This window comes from Astatotilapia calliptera, chromosome 9 (genome assembly GCF_964374335.1).
Source record: "Astatotilapia calliptera chromosome 9, fAstCal68.1, whole genome shotgun sequence".
Lineage (NCBI taxonomy): Eukaryota > Metazoa > Chordata > Actinopteri > Cichliformes > Cichlidae > Astatotilapia > Astatotilapia calliptera.
Window position 1 is genome coordinate 2,501,039 of NC_137430.1, and position 15,335 is coordinate 2,516,373.

General features: G+C 41.8%; 1 protein-coding gene across 1 annotated transcript in view; it reads left to right on the forward strand.

Moving 5' to 3' along the window:
- The window catches only part of plppr4b (phospholipid phosphatase related 4b), a 53,644-nt gene that overhangs the window by 27,881 nt on the left and 10,428 nt on the right, over positions 1 to 15,335 (forward strand). The window contains exons 2-4 of the mRNA XM_026179590.2: positions 1,518 to 1,703; positions 9,633 to 9,762; positions 11,402 to 11,597. Of these exons, the coding sequence (XP_026035375.2) occupies positions 1,518 to 1,703; positions 9,633 to 9,762; positions 11,402 to 11,597 (512 nt within the window). The remainder of the gene's footprint in view (positions 1 to 1,517; positions 1,704 to 9,632; positions 9,763 to 11,401; positions 11,598 to 15,335) is intronic.

A 15,335-nucleotide genomic window follows, 5' to 3' on the forward strand; every position in this document is an offset into this window, starting at 1 on the left:
TTTTTGGACAAAGTTTGTGTTTTTTCCATTGTTTAAGCACTGCTTCCAGCCAAGAGTGATACCATATATGCCCCATAGCTGCAGAAAAGGCTAACATTGTTATCTTTTTACAAAAAAACAGCTGAACATGAGAGGTTTTTGGACAAAGTTGGTGTTCTCCATTCTTTAAGCACCGGCACCGTTTCAAAAGTACCGGTTTGGCACCGGTATCGGATAAAACCTAAACGATACCCATCCCTACTCCCGAGGGAATAATAAAGTTAAATTTAATTTAATCTAATCTAATAACTTTAATCTCAGCCAAACCGATTTACTCACGAACAAATAAAACACTGAAAAAGTCAAACAATAACATTTTTAAGTTATCAAAGTGACTTATATATCATGCTTAACCCGAGTAGCGAAAGACCGCGGGGGTTTGAAGACGATGTGTCAGTCGGCTCAGATATTTGAAGTTTACACAGCTACATTCTCACCTGAAAATATGTTAAAAGTTTTTTTGCGACCCAGAAAGAGAAATAAGAGTAATATTAAAACTAAGTTGCTGCTGCCATTGTTAGAGACTGGAATTGGCTGGGCCGCGCTATGAATTCTGCGATATGGTTTTTTGAATTTTGTTGTCTGGGTGGAAATTTGGGAGAAATTCGGGAGAATGGTGGCTCCGGGAGATTTTCGGGAGGGGCACTAAAAGACCACGCAGACCACGCCCCACCACAGATTGATTCACACTATTTGCTCAAATCCAGCTAAATGCACTCAGACTGACTCGGTGGCGTTTCATAAAACAGATGCACTGAAAGAAAACAAAAAACACTAAAGCAATATCAAATATGGTACTTCATATTTTTTCCCATATTATAGTTTTTCTTCTTGGTAAAACCCACTGCTCATCTGGCAAGCAGAGTGTGGTTAGATGGGCCATGCTGGGCACCTAGGAGATGTTATGGTACTGGGCACTGGCAGTTGAACTCTGGTGAAGAATGTCAAAAGGAAAACCGAGTATGCTCCCGTTTGCACACATAAACCTCCTCTCAGCTTCACAGTTCTGCTAAAAACAATGTCCCTAGCTCACTGTATAAAGCAGATATTTATGTAACTAGTTGAGTATTTTGCTTACACATCAGTACAGCGAGTACTTCCATTTGCTGAATTGAAAAAGTAAATACCACATTTATAACTCTGACCTTATTTTATAGTTGGGATTGAACTGAACATGTTATAATTAATGTTGTCTTAAGACCTGGTTGTCATTTTGTTTGTTGGGATGTAATTAATAAGAGGAATTAAGTCCACGTGCCATCTTGCATAACCGTCCATCCATCCTGACCTTTCTATGTTGTTGTTCTTATTATGAAATGAAATGTTAATGTGCTCATTGACCCACGGGTTCATATGGGCATTTGCAGCTTTGACTGGCTGTTTAGCTATTCAGTGGCAATCTGCTGAAGCTCTTGCTGTTTATGACTTTGAACTAACGCCTCATTTTCTCTGTCTGCTGATGTTGTGTCTGTGTGTAGCTGCCCATCCTGGTCTCATCTGTGGTGAGTCTGTACTTCCTGGAGTGGACGGATGTGTTCAAGCCAGTGAAGTCTGGCTTCAACTGTCATGACCGCAGCCTAAGCCTGCCCTACATTGACCCTAACCACGAGGTCATCCCCTTCCTGATGTTGCTCAGCCTGGCCTTTGCTGGACCTGCCATCACAGTAAGGCTTCACACTTGACAACAGCCTTATTTTAAGTCTTGAAACAGTGCAAAATAGCCTTTAGCAGTCATTATGGAGGTGCTCTAGTCTTAGATTTTATAGTATAAACACACAACCATTGTAAAATGTAAATTAGAAAGAAGGGGAAGAGATCTGCATTTTTTCCTCTGGGTGTCCGTCATCTTTATCACAAATCAAATTACCAGAAAAGCTCTGAGAAAACTGTCAAAGCTAACAGGCAGTGAGACTCCAGACCTGGACAACTCAAGTGCAGGACTCGGGAGATTACAGCTCAGTGCATTTATTTACAGTGAAGTTATTTACAGTTACCTTTGCAGTTATTTATTTGTAAAACATGCTTGGAATCGTATGATTTTTGTTCCACTTCTCACGTGTGCACCACTTTGTGTTGGTCTTTCACGTGGAATTCCAATAAAATTGATTCATGTTTGTGGCTGTAATGTGACAAAATGTGGGAAAGTTCAAGGGGGCGAAATACTTTTGCAAGCCACTGTATGTACGACAGTTACAATACAATACAACTTTATTTATGTAGCACAAAGACCAGAGGTACATCAAAGTGCTTCTCAATAATACAATAGTAGGAAACTAAATTAAAATTACATAAAATTGAAATCACTTAAGGAAGTGCAAAATACACTACCAGATGAAACAGAGCGCTAATTACTCGGCAGTGCTAAGTTAAATAAATAAGTTATTGATCGTAATTTAAAAGATTGAATGAATTCAGACACGGGAATATCAACTGGAAGATTATTCCAGTAATGCAATAATATAAGTTAAGATTGCATACAGGTGCGATTGGAAAATGCAATGAATACTACCTGATAAAAACACCAACTAGTGTCAGAGTTCATGTGGAAGTGGGGGTGGGGCAGTCAGTGAAAGGGCGGTGTTGGATTCGGAGGGAGGAGCTGGATACAGGTCTGGAGTTCATGTGCGTGAGAGTCGAGAGGGACGGAGCAGGGCGAGACTTCAGCTTCCTGACAGCCTGATGGACGAAGCTGTCTCTCAGTCTGCTGGTTCTAGCCCGGAGGCTCTGGAGTAGCAGGAGCACGGTTTTAACTAACCGATTAGCTTGATGATCCAGTGAATACAAAGTCTCAGCAGCTACTTTAAGTAGTGGCTTCTTAATTAGATCATTAGGTGGGTGATTGGAGCAGGTGTGTTCGGCCACAGACGGAAACCTGTGATGAGTCCCGCCCACAAACACATACAAACAAGAACAAGGACACAAGGAAAAAGAGAATGTCATGAGGGACCATGACCAAAAACAGGGTGAGGACATCTAACAAAGCTGAAGTCACAGAAAACTAAGAACTAAAGTCACAAATAACAATACAATAAAAAATCATCTTAAGACAACAAGAAGTTCAGGGAAATGCAGAATAAAATTATTAACAGAAAAAAAAATAATACAGAACTTGAACACATAATATATCAATAAAGAGCTGTAAAAGCTGCTAATAATAAAATGCTCAAACAGATTTAAGGAAGGATCATGTCAGTTAAACCTCAGTTAAGTAGCAGAAGTGTTGATGAAATTAACAGGCATGAATTAACATGTGTGCTAGAGTGGCAACAATGAGACAACCCCCAGGACAATGTTAAATTGTCTCTGATCAAGGAATCAGAAACTGACTTCATGAGGGGGGCCTGAGGGCCCAGCGTACTCTAGTGGGTGCCTGTGAACAGCTGAAATTACATTATTTGGAAATGGTCCAGGAAACCTTACCAACTTTGATTCTACAAGTTTTCTTCTTAGATCTTCACTGAGTTCATTGGAGTTCAAGGTTCAAGGCTCAAGGTTCTTTATTTGTCACATGCATAGTTAAACAAGTATAACACACAGTGAAATGTAGCCTGACACGCTCCTCGACATTTGCAAAAGGGGGGGGGGGGGGGGGGGGGGTAGAGGAAGAACATTATATATATAGTATATACATTAGGTGAATGTACAGTAGTAGCAGCAAGCAGGTGAATTCTGTGCATTAAGTGAATTAAATAAGAATAGACAATCTGACTATTTTACAGGATAGACAATATAAACATATTTAAAATTAAAGGAATTTGAAATGTACATTGTGCCTTGGTTTAGTGTCTGGGAGAGTCCTGTCTCAGTCAATTATAGATGATGTGAGAGGGCGGGTGTGTGTGTTTAGGGCATGGATGGCTTGGGGATAGAAGCTCCTCTTGAGTCTCTCTGTCCTTACCCGGATGATGCTGAACCTTCTACCAGATTGCAGAAGTTGGAACAGTTTGTTGCCTGGATGGGACGGGTCCTTCAGTATCTGCGCTGCTCTAGTCCGGCATCTCCTGGTGTAGGTGTCCTGAAGCGGGGGGAGAGCAATCCTGCAGCAGCGTTCTGCTGTACGGATCACTCTCTGGAGAGCTTTTTGGTCCTTCACACAGCTGTTCCCAAACCACGATGTCATGTTCTGGGTGAGGATGCTCTCCACAGCGCCTGTATAGAAAATCCTGAGGATCTTTGGAGAGACCCTGAACTTCCTCAGTTGTCGTAGGTGATACAGGCGCTGCCTAGCCTTTTTGGTCTGGACCTGAATGTGGGCAGCCCATGTCAGGTCTGAGGAGATGTGGACACCAAGATACTTGAAGGACTGCACCCTCTCCACTGGAGCTCCATTGATGATAATGGGCTTGTAGTCTCTGTGCTGACTCCTTCTGAAGTCCACCACCAGCTCCTTGGTCTTGCTGACGTTCAGCTGGAGGTGGTTGTCCTGGCACCATGATGCCAGATTCTTCACTTCATCCATGTAGGCCGCCTCATCGTTGTTGGAGATGGCACCCAACACCACTGTGTCGTCAGCAAACTTCACAAGGGTGTTGGAGCCGTGGGTGGCCACACAGTCTGAAGTGTAGAGGGAGTAGAGCAGTGGCGAGAGGACACATCCCTGAGGTGCTCCTGTGTTGATGGTGATGCTGTTAGAGACGCATCTATCCACCCTCACCACCTGAGTTCTGCCAGTGAGGAAGTCCAACACCCATGCACACAGACGGCTGTTAAGTCCCAGATCCCTCAGCTTTGTGAACAGTCTGCAGAGCACTATTGTGTTAAACGCTGAACTGTAATCAACAAATAGCATTCTCACATAGTTACCCTGTTTCTTGTCCACGTGGCTGAGAGTGGTGTGTAGGACGTGGGCGATGGCATCCTCTGTGGATCTGTTGGATCTGTAGGCGAACTGCAGCGGATCTGTGGTGTCTGGGATGGAGGAGGAGATGATGTTCTTCAGCAGCCTCTCAAACACCTTCATTACTACTGAGGTCAGTGCAACTGGCCGGTAATCGTTCAGGGATGAGGGTTTGCTGTTCTTGGGCACAGGGATGATGGTGGATCTTTTGAAGCATGTGGGGACCACAGACTTCGCCAGGGACTCGTTGAAGATGTAAGTGAACACACCTGCTAGCTGGTCAGCACAGCAGCGCAGCAGACGGCCGGTGATGCCGTCTGGCCCCGCCGCTTTCCTTGTGTTCACTCTCCTCAATGCCGCTCGGACGTCATGCTCCGCGATGCTGGTCACCGGTCTCTCGCTGATGACGTCACTGTCCTCGGTAGTCAGGCGGTAGATAGCATTAGTGAATGCAGAGTCAGCATTGTTCTGAATTCTGTCCACTACCAGAAAATCCTTGGCTTCAAAGTGGCTTCAAAGTTTCTCCATCCATCCATCCATCTATCCATCCATCTTCTTCCGCCGGGTCACGGGGGCAGCAGCCTAGCAGGGAAGCCCAGACTTCCCTCTTCCCAGCCACCTCCTCCAGCTTATCCGGGGGAACACCAAGGCGTTTGATAGGTTTGTAGCTTGAACCCATCCGCTGGAACGTTGAAGACAATATAATTACACTGCTAAGCAAGACACAAGTAGGCAAACTTCTTCATGGTACTCGTGCACGGGAGAGAACCGGACAAACGCCGTTCCTTCGCTTGACCCCAGTAGCTCTCGTCCGTCCTCCCGTAACACTGTCTTTTTATTGAGGTTACATGAATATGCATAGGTTCATTAACATACGACGTCTACATACAAACAAAGAGTACCTTGCCTGTGTGTGTGTGTGTGTGTGTGTGTGTGTGTGTGTGTGTGTGTGTGTGTGTGTGTGTGTTGCTGATCAAAGGGTCAAACATCCTTGGTCAGGAAGAGGGTAGCCTCCCCCTCACCCTAGATGGTTCATCCTAGATAACACGGTGAGGAAGTCCTGCAGTTCATCTAAACAAAGAGCACTTAGACTAGAACAGACGTAGCTACGTTAATCCTACCATAAAACAATAAGACACGGTATGACCTCTCATGCTCCCAAAGTGCTGTCTAATACACACAAAGTTTGCAGACTATCAAGGATCAAAACCTCTACCAATCTACAACTAATTACAAAACTCTAAGCATATATAAGTAAATATTTCTAAGCATAAATGACAATCAACAATACAAATCTAACAGCGTTCCCAGGCCAGCCAAGAGATATAAGCTTTCCAGCGTGTCCTGGGTCTGCCCTGGGGCCTCCTCCCAGTGGGACATGCCCGGAACACCTCACCCAGGAGGCGCCCAGGAGGCATCCTTGTCAGATGCCTGAACCACCTCAGCTGGCTCCTTTCGATGTAGAGGAGCAGCGGCTCTACTCTGAGCCTCTCCCGGATGGCTGAACTTCTCACCCTATCTCTAAGGGAGAGGCCAGCCACCCTTCGAAGAAAGCTCATTTACACCGCTTGTTTTCGCGATCTCGTTCTCGTCATTACCCACAGCTCGTGGCCATAGGTGAGGGTAGGGACGTAGATCGACCGGTAAATTGAGAGCTTCGCTTTTACACTCAGCTCTTTCTTCACCATGACAGACCGGTGCAGCGTCCACATCACTGCGGCCGCAGCACCAGTTCGTCTGTCGATCTCCAGCTCACTTCTCCTATCACTCGCGAACAAGACCCCAAGATACTTGAACTCCTCCACTTGGGGCAGGAACTCATCCCCAACCCGGAGTGGGCACTCCACCTTTTTCCGGCTGAGAACCATGGCCTCAGATTTGGAGGTGCTGATCCTCATTCCCGCTGCTTCACACTCGACACTAATAACTGCTGTCATATCGAGTGAAAAAAATACAACATGCTTTTTTTACATAAATATTGGTACAATAAGTGGTGTAAAGTGTGTAATATAAAGTATTGAATGAATGTGTTTGAATGGGTGAGTGCAGCTTATAGTGTAAAATGACTGAATTGCCAGTAAGTGTAGAAAAGTTCCACATATAAATATCAGTGCCATAATATTTAGACACAGTCGTGTAAATCTGATGTAGAAACCTGGTTTGGATATAGGGCTGGGACAACGCGTCGACGTAATCGATTACGTCGACGCAAAAAATACGTCGACGTAAAAAAATCTGCGTCGATGCGTCGTCACTTTCAAAAAAAGACATGGCGGCAGCGAGTAGCGGAATCATGAGTGAGGCAGTTGCAGTCAACTTAAATCACTCCACCCGAACACGCAGTTCTACAGTATGGGGATATTTTAACAGAAAAGGAAGTGATTCAGTCGTTTGCCGACTTTGTAAGGTGGAAATAGCCTATCATAAAAGCACGACGGCTATGCACCAGCACCTCAAACGACTGCATCCAGGAGCAGCTTCTGCAAAGGACAAACCACCGTAAGTTTTCAACTTTTTTACTAACGCTAGTTTTTACCCGTTAATTCATCCAGACCCCCCCCACGTAGACGTACACTCACTCATAGACACAGAGATAAACACCCAACCTCCGTAAATGCAAAACTCATTTAAGCTGCTGAGCAGTAACATATAGCAGTTGCTGTTGTTATTGTTTTTTTGGTTTGTGGCCCATGCTGGCGAAATGAGTCTGAATGCACGCAGGCTGATTATCAGAATCGGCGAAAGACAAAAATGTGAGACAGCGAATTGGCCACAGGAGAAATGTTAACAAGGATAATGCACCACCTGCTAAACGTAGCCGTCGTGGACACTATTACAACATTGTTAAAGTGCTTGCAAAAGCAAAATGACAATGAACTCTTGATTTGTCAAATTTAATGTGTTTCATCCTATTTGAACGCTGTTTTTATACATAATGCTTCTCCAGCTTGATCTTATAGGTCAAAGTTATGCCATCTAATGACTAGAAAGCAGTGCACCAGTAAAGGTGCCATCAGCCCTGGGTGTTTAAACGTTATCTTTTCCAGCCATCATGATTACTGCATATCATATGTTCAACATTGGGGATTATCATTAACCTCTTACTGTTATGCTATGAAAGCACATGGCATAACAGTATGTGTGTATATATCTATCTCAACCAGATCCTTATCAAATTATTTTGATATTATGCTTTCCATATGATTATTTTGTAATTATTCGAATTCATCTGTGTGCTGTGTGTGATTTATGATTTCAGGAATAAACAGAAAAGTCTGGAGGACTACTGTCAGAGAAGAAGTATACCATGCACCCCCCAGGGGGTGGCTGTACTTACTGAGAGCGTCTTAGCTATGATTTTAAAAGACAAGAGACCACTTGCTGTGGGTGAGGGATTCAAAGAAATGCTGACCACTTTCCAGCCAGGTTACACTCTGCCGTCTAAGCGTCATTTTACAAGCATGATGGAGAGAAAGTATGAAACTTCAGTGGAGAAACTAAGGAATGAACTAAAAAAAAAGCCTCCAAAACATCCAAAATCTCCCTTACCACTGATGCTTGGACAAGTCTGGTCACAGAGTCCTACTTAGGGGTAACTTGTCATTTCATTATTTGTTCAAAGACGCCATTTCTGCTGTTTGTATATTATTAATTTTTTGCTATGATTTCCTTTGTTATATTTGTTTTGCAAAACATTTAATTTTTTGTTTAAAACAGAAGATTGTAGTACAATGTTATTGTGGATTTTGTTTTGTGAATGAAGAGCACTTTTTGGCAGAAAGCAAAGTGAATGTTACATTTTGTTTGTTTAAAGACACCATTGTTGCTATTTATTTGAAATGTTTTGTTAACTTTTCCTTAATTTTATATATGTTTGCACATTTCATTTCTTGTTAAATGCTATCTCTATTGTATTGATTGTACGACCTCTACAACTTTATTTTGAATTTTTTTTTATTAAAAGGTCTTCAAATGAATAAATTTGTGTTTTTCATTTATATACATAAATTAGTAAATGTGAAATTGCTATACAAGTCAAATAATGGGGGAAAAAATCGTTAATCGAATTGAAATCGAATCGGATTGAAAAATGAATCGTTAGATTAATCGATGCATCGAAAAATTAATCGCTAGATTCATCGATTAGGAAAATAATCATTTTGCCCAGCCCTATTTGGATAATTTACTTCTATGCATCTCTGAGTCTTTGGACGTGTTGGTTACTTTCACAGTAAGTTTTATAGACTTTTAGATATCATCACTGTAAAAAGCATAAAACTTAAAACACCTTGGAAAGTAATTAAACTTTGCAAACATAAATTCCCGTATGAAAAATTTGCAAGAGAAAAATGTGGTGTACATTTCTCTCTGGTTTAGGGTGGGTCATGTGTCCAGGGTCAGTTTTGATAATATGCACATCACTGGAGCCCCCCTCTCCCTCTCCCTTTTGCACCTGTCCAATGCTAAATAATCTCTAAATATTTATTTTTTCCATCCTTCTGGTTCTGCAAAGATGTGTAATCCCATGCAGAGTGCATTTGTGTGTTAGCTACGTGGCTGGGTTTATCCGAGAGCTTTGAGTGGAATCCAAAGAACAAGCTGTGGCACATTGCTCACATAAAGCAGCCAGTTCCTGTTCATGTTCTCAAACTGGCTGATTATGTCAGAACCACTTTGGCAGAGATTTATAGTCTGAATTTTCTGAGTGTCTCCTCCTCTGTGAGCAGACGTAACAGGTGAGTTGTTGTGTTGACAGATAATGATTGGAGAGGCCATCCTGTTTTGCTGTCTGTCTCGGAGAAAGCTCGGCGGTGGCGGTGAGGCTAACATCAACGCAGCTGGCTGCAACTTCAATTCCTTCATACGCAGAGCCGTCCGATTTGTTGGTAGGTTGATTTTTTTAAACTGCACACTTACTCATGTCACATAAAGGCAGTCCATGGTAGCCAGTTAAGAATTCTAGTACCTTTGTGGTGACACTTTTTTCCTTATGGGAGCTCAAAATGGGAATTTTACAAGACTCCCCAATTTATTCATATACATTTTTTTATTCTATGCCATCAAGTGCTTTATAATTATTTTACGCACACTCTCGATACATTGGGAGGTGCCCAAGGGTACTTGGGCATTCCGAGTGGAGCAGCAAGGAATCAAACCATCAAACCTCTGATTAGCAGACCTGCTCTACCCTCTCTGAGCCACAGCCACCTCTATGTGTGCATTTTATCTGCTAACAGTAAAATTACTATTATCTCAATGGATTCATGCTTTTCGTTTTGGTTTTGCTTTATTAGCATTGGATATTAAAACTGATTCAGTCTCTAAAGACGATGCATTCATCCACAGTGCTAAACCAAAATCATATAATTCCAGCATTACCCAAAAGTAACAAACACAAACTTTGTTTTTAAACCATTTTTGGTTTGGTCATTACTACATGGTAAATCATCCAAATGGTAAATCATCCAAATGCATCCACTTTATAAATTAGCACATCATCCACATTGCAGTGTCACACTATTTGCTTCACTTAATAAATCCGGCCTGTCATGGTCCTGGGCCATGTTGGCCCAGTGTTCTTAGTTTTCTTGTATGTTTGTATTTTGTTCCCTGTTTAGGTTCTGTTTCCTGAGTTGCCCTGTTGTGTTGTTCCCTGAGTGCTTTCCCTTTGTGACTCTCACCCCCTGTGTGCCCCTCTGTGTATTCATGAGCCCTCGTCCCCTTTCGTGTTTATTCCGTGTCTCCCCTGCCCGTTATGTTGGTGTTCTCCCCGTGCTCTCTCTCCTCCTGTCTGAACCTCTGTACTTCCTGTTTCACCTCTACCGTCAGTGTTGTGTTCACTCCTGCCATGTCCCGTGATTATTATCAGTGTCACCTGTGTTCCCCATGTGCTCCCACTTCCCTCGTTAACCCTCTGTGTATTTATGTCTGCGTCTCCCTCAGTTCTGTATCGCGTTTTCCCTCATGTTGTGTGTGTTCTTCCCTGTGTTTCTTGGCGAGCTTTGTATTTAGTTTTCCCAGTTTAGTTTTGTATTTCCTACGTTCTGCCTCTCCAGCATTAAAGCTGTAATTTTTGAGTTCATCCCCGTGTCTGTGAGTTTTGCATTTTGGGTCCTCCTCGTGCCTGCCACACAGCGATCCATGACACGGCCACATAAATACTCTCTCACTCACACAAAGAAAATATAATACATAATACAACACTTCACGGTAATTTTATGGCAAAGTTGTTTGTCGACTGCAGCCTCAATTGTGTAGTTAATTTATTATTCATTGTCATTTTACCCTCCTTCATTTTTGCTATTATTAATTGTTGGACAATTCGTGCGGCGTTGAGAGCAACCATTGAAAAACTGAGCTGAGTTAAACTGGACTGGATTGTGAAGTGATCCAGCGTCAGACTATACCGCGATACATTATTTTGTCTAAATAATACAACCATACAATTTAAACTAAACATTGTAAAATCTGATATTCTCACTCTTTTTCCTCTTGGTAAGCACATATCTCACCATCTATCCTCAGGAGTTCATGCGTTCGGTCTTTGTGCCACGGCCCTCATCACAGACGTCCTCCAACTGATGACTGGATACCCAACACCATATTTCCTAACTGTGTGTAAACCCAATTACACCACCCTAAATGTCAGCTGTGAACAGAACCCATACATAATGGAAGATATTTGCTCAGGGAGTGACCCTGCAGCAATCAACCAGGGCAGGTAAGGAAAGAAAAAACACTCGATATGCTCCACTTTACACTGAAAGACTTGGATTCTGAACACTTTCACGCAAACGACACACAAATTAAGAGTGGATCAGTTTTGTAGTCAAGAAAAATCATTTAACGTGATTCTTTGTGATGCTTTATATCACTAGCTATAAAGTACATTAGCACTCTTAGAGGGGAATATAAGACAATTGTCTTATAAAGCAGAGAAAAAAAGGCTTTTTCTTTTTAATATTATTATGAAGTATATCACATAAAGAACAGAGCAGGGATAGATTGGAAAACTTACAGACAAGACAGAGTTGGTAAGAAAAATAATACCAGCAGGACTGTGAATGTGTGCAGTGAATGTGAGGGTGTTAATTTTATTCAGTCCAGGTTTAATGCAAATTAGGAGAGAATTATGACAATAATAATAATTATAGTTCAAGCCAAACATCACCACCAATAATCCCAATCAATAACTACGACCAACAATGACAATAATAACAGTGTCAATCCCAAAATGACTTACTTACCTGGATGACTGAGCATGCATCAAGACAGATAATGACAACAAATTACAACAATAATACCGTTATAAGAAAATTATAGGGAATAACTCAATTGCATGCATCATCAATTCTGCAAAAGTATGCTGGAAGGATGATGACGCTTCTTCAGAAGCTGGACAATGATGCCAGGAAAAGCACGAAGCAACTAAGTAGGTCATTAGAAGAAGAAACAAACTACTGGAGAGAGGAAGATGATCAGGGAGCCAGAAAGAGCCAGAAAGAGACATTCTCTCGTTAAAGAGAATGAGGGAAGGAAAACAGCCTAATTACACACCAGGGAGGGAGAGAGTGTATGAAACAAGTGAATTCAAACACATGACATTAATGAAAACAGGAAAAAAGAACAAAGGGGAAAACACAGATAAGTCAAATGAAAATTCAGTTTGGATTTCATTTCTGCTGCGCTAATAGCAACACAGGCAAAGTCACCACTCTGAAAGACTTTTGTCATTTGGCTCTTTTACATCAACAATGTGGACTTGTGATTTAAATCAAAGGATTTAACACAAGTTTTGCACAAATTGTTTAGATGTATTGCCATTTCAATACATGTCACATATTTCAAAATCAAATGTTCAAAGTAAAGCTTTTAAATATGGATTGTTTTTTAGATCTGGATAAAACACCTTTAGAGTCAATGGCCTGTATTTGTGTAGCACTTTTACTAGCCCTAAGGACCCCATGGCACTTTACACATCCAGTCATCCACCCATCAGTGATGGCAGCTACATTGTAGTAGCTGACCACCACCAGTAGGCACCAGGTGAAGTGTCTTGCCCAAGGACACAACGACCGAGACTGTCCAAGCCGGGGCTCGAACCGGCAACCTTCCGATTACAAGGCGACCTCCCAACACTTGAGCCACGATCGCCCCACCAATGACCACCTTAAATGACCAGCTACAAATATCACACGATACTGTGTTTCCTGTGATTTATCTTCATGCTTGTTTGAATTATGATCAGGTGAATGACTTTCTTTGCCTTAAGAAACTCTTGAGCTGTTTTTGCAATATGAATAAGACTGAAACTGAGAAGAAAGTACGAGCCTGTACACTTCACAACTCATTCTGCTACTTCTATCAGCAGTCACATCAGCAAGAAATATTACTGAAACAGTTCCACCTTGTACCATACATGCCCATGCAATAATGCTGTGATATACTTCAGATCATGAGTGTTCTTTTCCATCTCTATACCTTTCTCTTACCATCCTTCTAGTACAAGTTAATCTTGATTTCCCCTACCCAAAGATTTTTCTTGACTGAGTAGGTCATGTTGTGTGGTCATCATGGTCTTTTGGTGTTGCTGAGTTGGCCGGTGCATTCTTTTTTTTTAACAATGTACCATGTTCTGCCTTTTAGAAGTTACGCTGGATTATACAGTTTTGCACACTGCACTAGAGCTCCCTCTTGTGGCTGATGTGTAATATTGTTTTAAGTGCTTTGGAAAAAGAAAAATAGAGGAAGTCCATCCAAGATGGCTGAACGTAATGCCGAAATATTAAAGTTTTAACCTGATATGGACCTTAAAATATTGTTGCTTTGGATGATATTTGTCTGTAAGAATGAGTGATGATAAAATAATAATTTTTTTTTTTGTTTTGTTTAAAAATGGTATGATAATTTGTAAGTTTAGGTGAGATCAACACCAAGGTACCTGTAGCTGTCCACAGTCTCAATGTACCTTGTATGTTCAGTGGTTGCAGTGGAGGATGTTTGTGCCTGTGGAAGTCTACCACCAGCTCCTTGGTTTTTCTAGTGTTGATCTGGAGGTAGTTCTGCTGACACCAGTCCACAAGGCCATAGGTCAGTTTTCATCAGTGATGAGGCCAACTATTGCAGAGTCATCAGAGAACTTCTGCAGGAAGCACTGGGTGGAGTTGTGAGAGAAGTCTGCAGTGTAGATGGTGAAGAGGAACGGAGCCAGAACCGTTCCCTGTGGGGCCCCGTACTGCAGACGACCCTGTCCGACACACAGCCCTGAGTTCTCACATACTGTGAGCGGTCAGTGAGGTAGTGAAAGGTTGTGCATTCCCCAGAATCCTTTGCAGTAGAGATGGAATGTTCTCAGGTTTAGCTAGAAAATGAAAAGTTTTTGGGAAGCCATTATATATCTTGCTCTGATGTCAGGTTTTTGTGTTGTACCCCCTTTTTTTGAAGTCTCATATGATGACTATTGTTCCTGTCCATTTTCTTGGCTAAGTGCATTTGCTACAACAGAATCCACCATTCCATACTTGGTATCCGTAGCCAGTCTTGGTAATGATCTGGCTGAGTTTGTTCGCCACTTCCCAATCCTCCTGATGAAGGCCCTTCCTGTTGATCTTGTACAGTTCAAGGCATTACAGGATCCATGTGTGAGGCACTGAGTCATAGGCTTTGTTGTAGTCTATTCATGCAGCGCGCAGGTTGGCCAGTCTGGTCTCACAGTCTCAAGTGACTGCCCTGTCTACACTTGTACTGTATTGACTCTGTGTTTAATCATTACAAGACAAAAAATTAGATTAGATACAACCTCCTCTTTTTGGAATCTGTACATGCTTATTCCAATATAAGTAAGACAAGACATTGTAATTCACATGCTTAAAATGGATGGAACCTGGACTTTTCTGGTCATGATTTCCGATACCATACTTATCCATACCCATAGAAAAAGTGCTTGTGTTAATAGGTGAATGAGGCAAGTTCTGTAAAGCTTTGAGTGCTCCGGTGCTTTGGAGTAAAAGAAGCATGTTTCACTTCGCCTTATCTCAGTAAGGCGATGTGAAAATGAACAAATATCATCTTAGGCTGACTTAAATGTGCTTTGTTCCCCTTTTATTAAAACACAGAAAAACACGTCACACAAAAATATTGCAAAAGGAAACAGTTGCCTTATATGCATAAAGTATATAAAGTCAAAACGCACATCTCACTTAAAAATTAAGATAGCCAAATGTAAACAAATCAACTTGTTAGAGTCCTAAATGATCACCTTTAAAGTGCTAATAACATCATGTACATCATGTACAGCACTGACTGGGAGAGGCTTTGAACAGACGACATACTCAGTTCAATTCAACATGTACGACTTTAAGAATGCACAATGCACTCTTTACTGTAACATAAGTAATACCACACAAATTCATTATTACCATTTGCATAATGTGCTTCTTCTGCAATAAATAATTTCAAC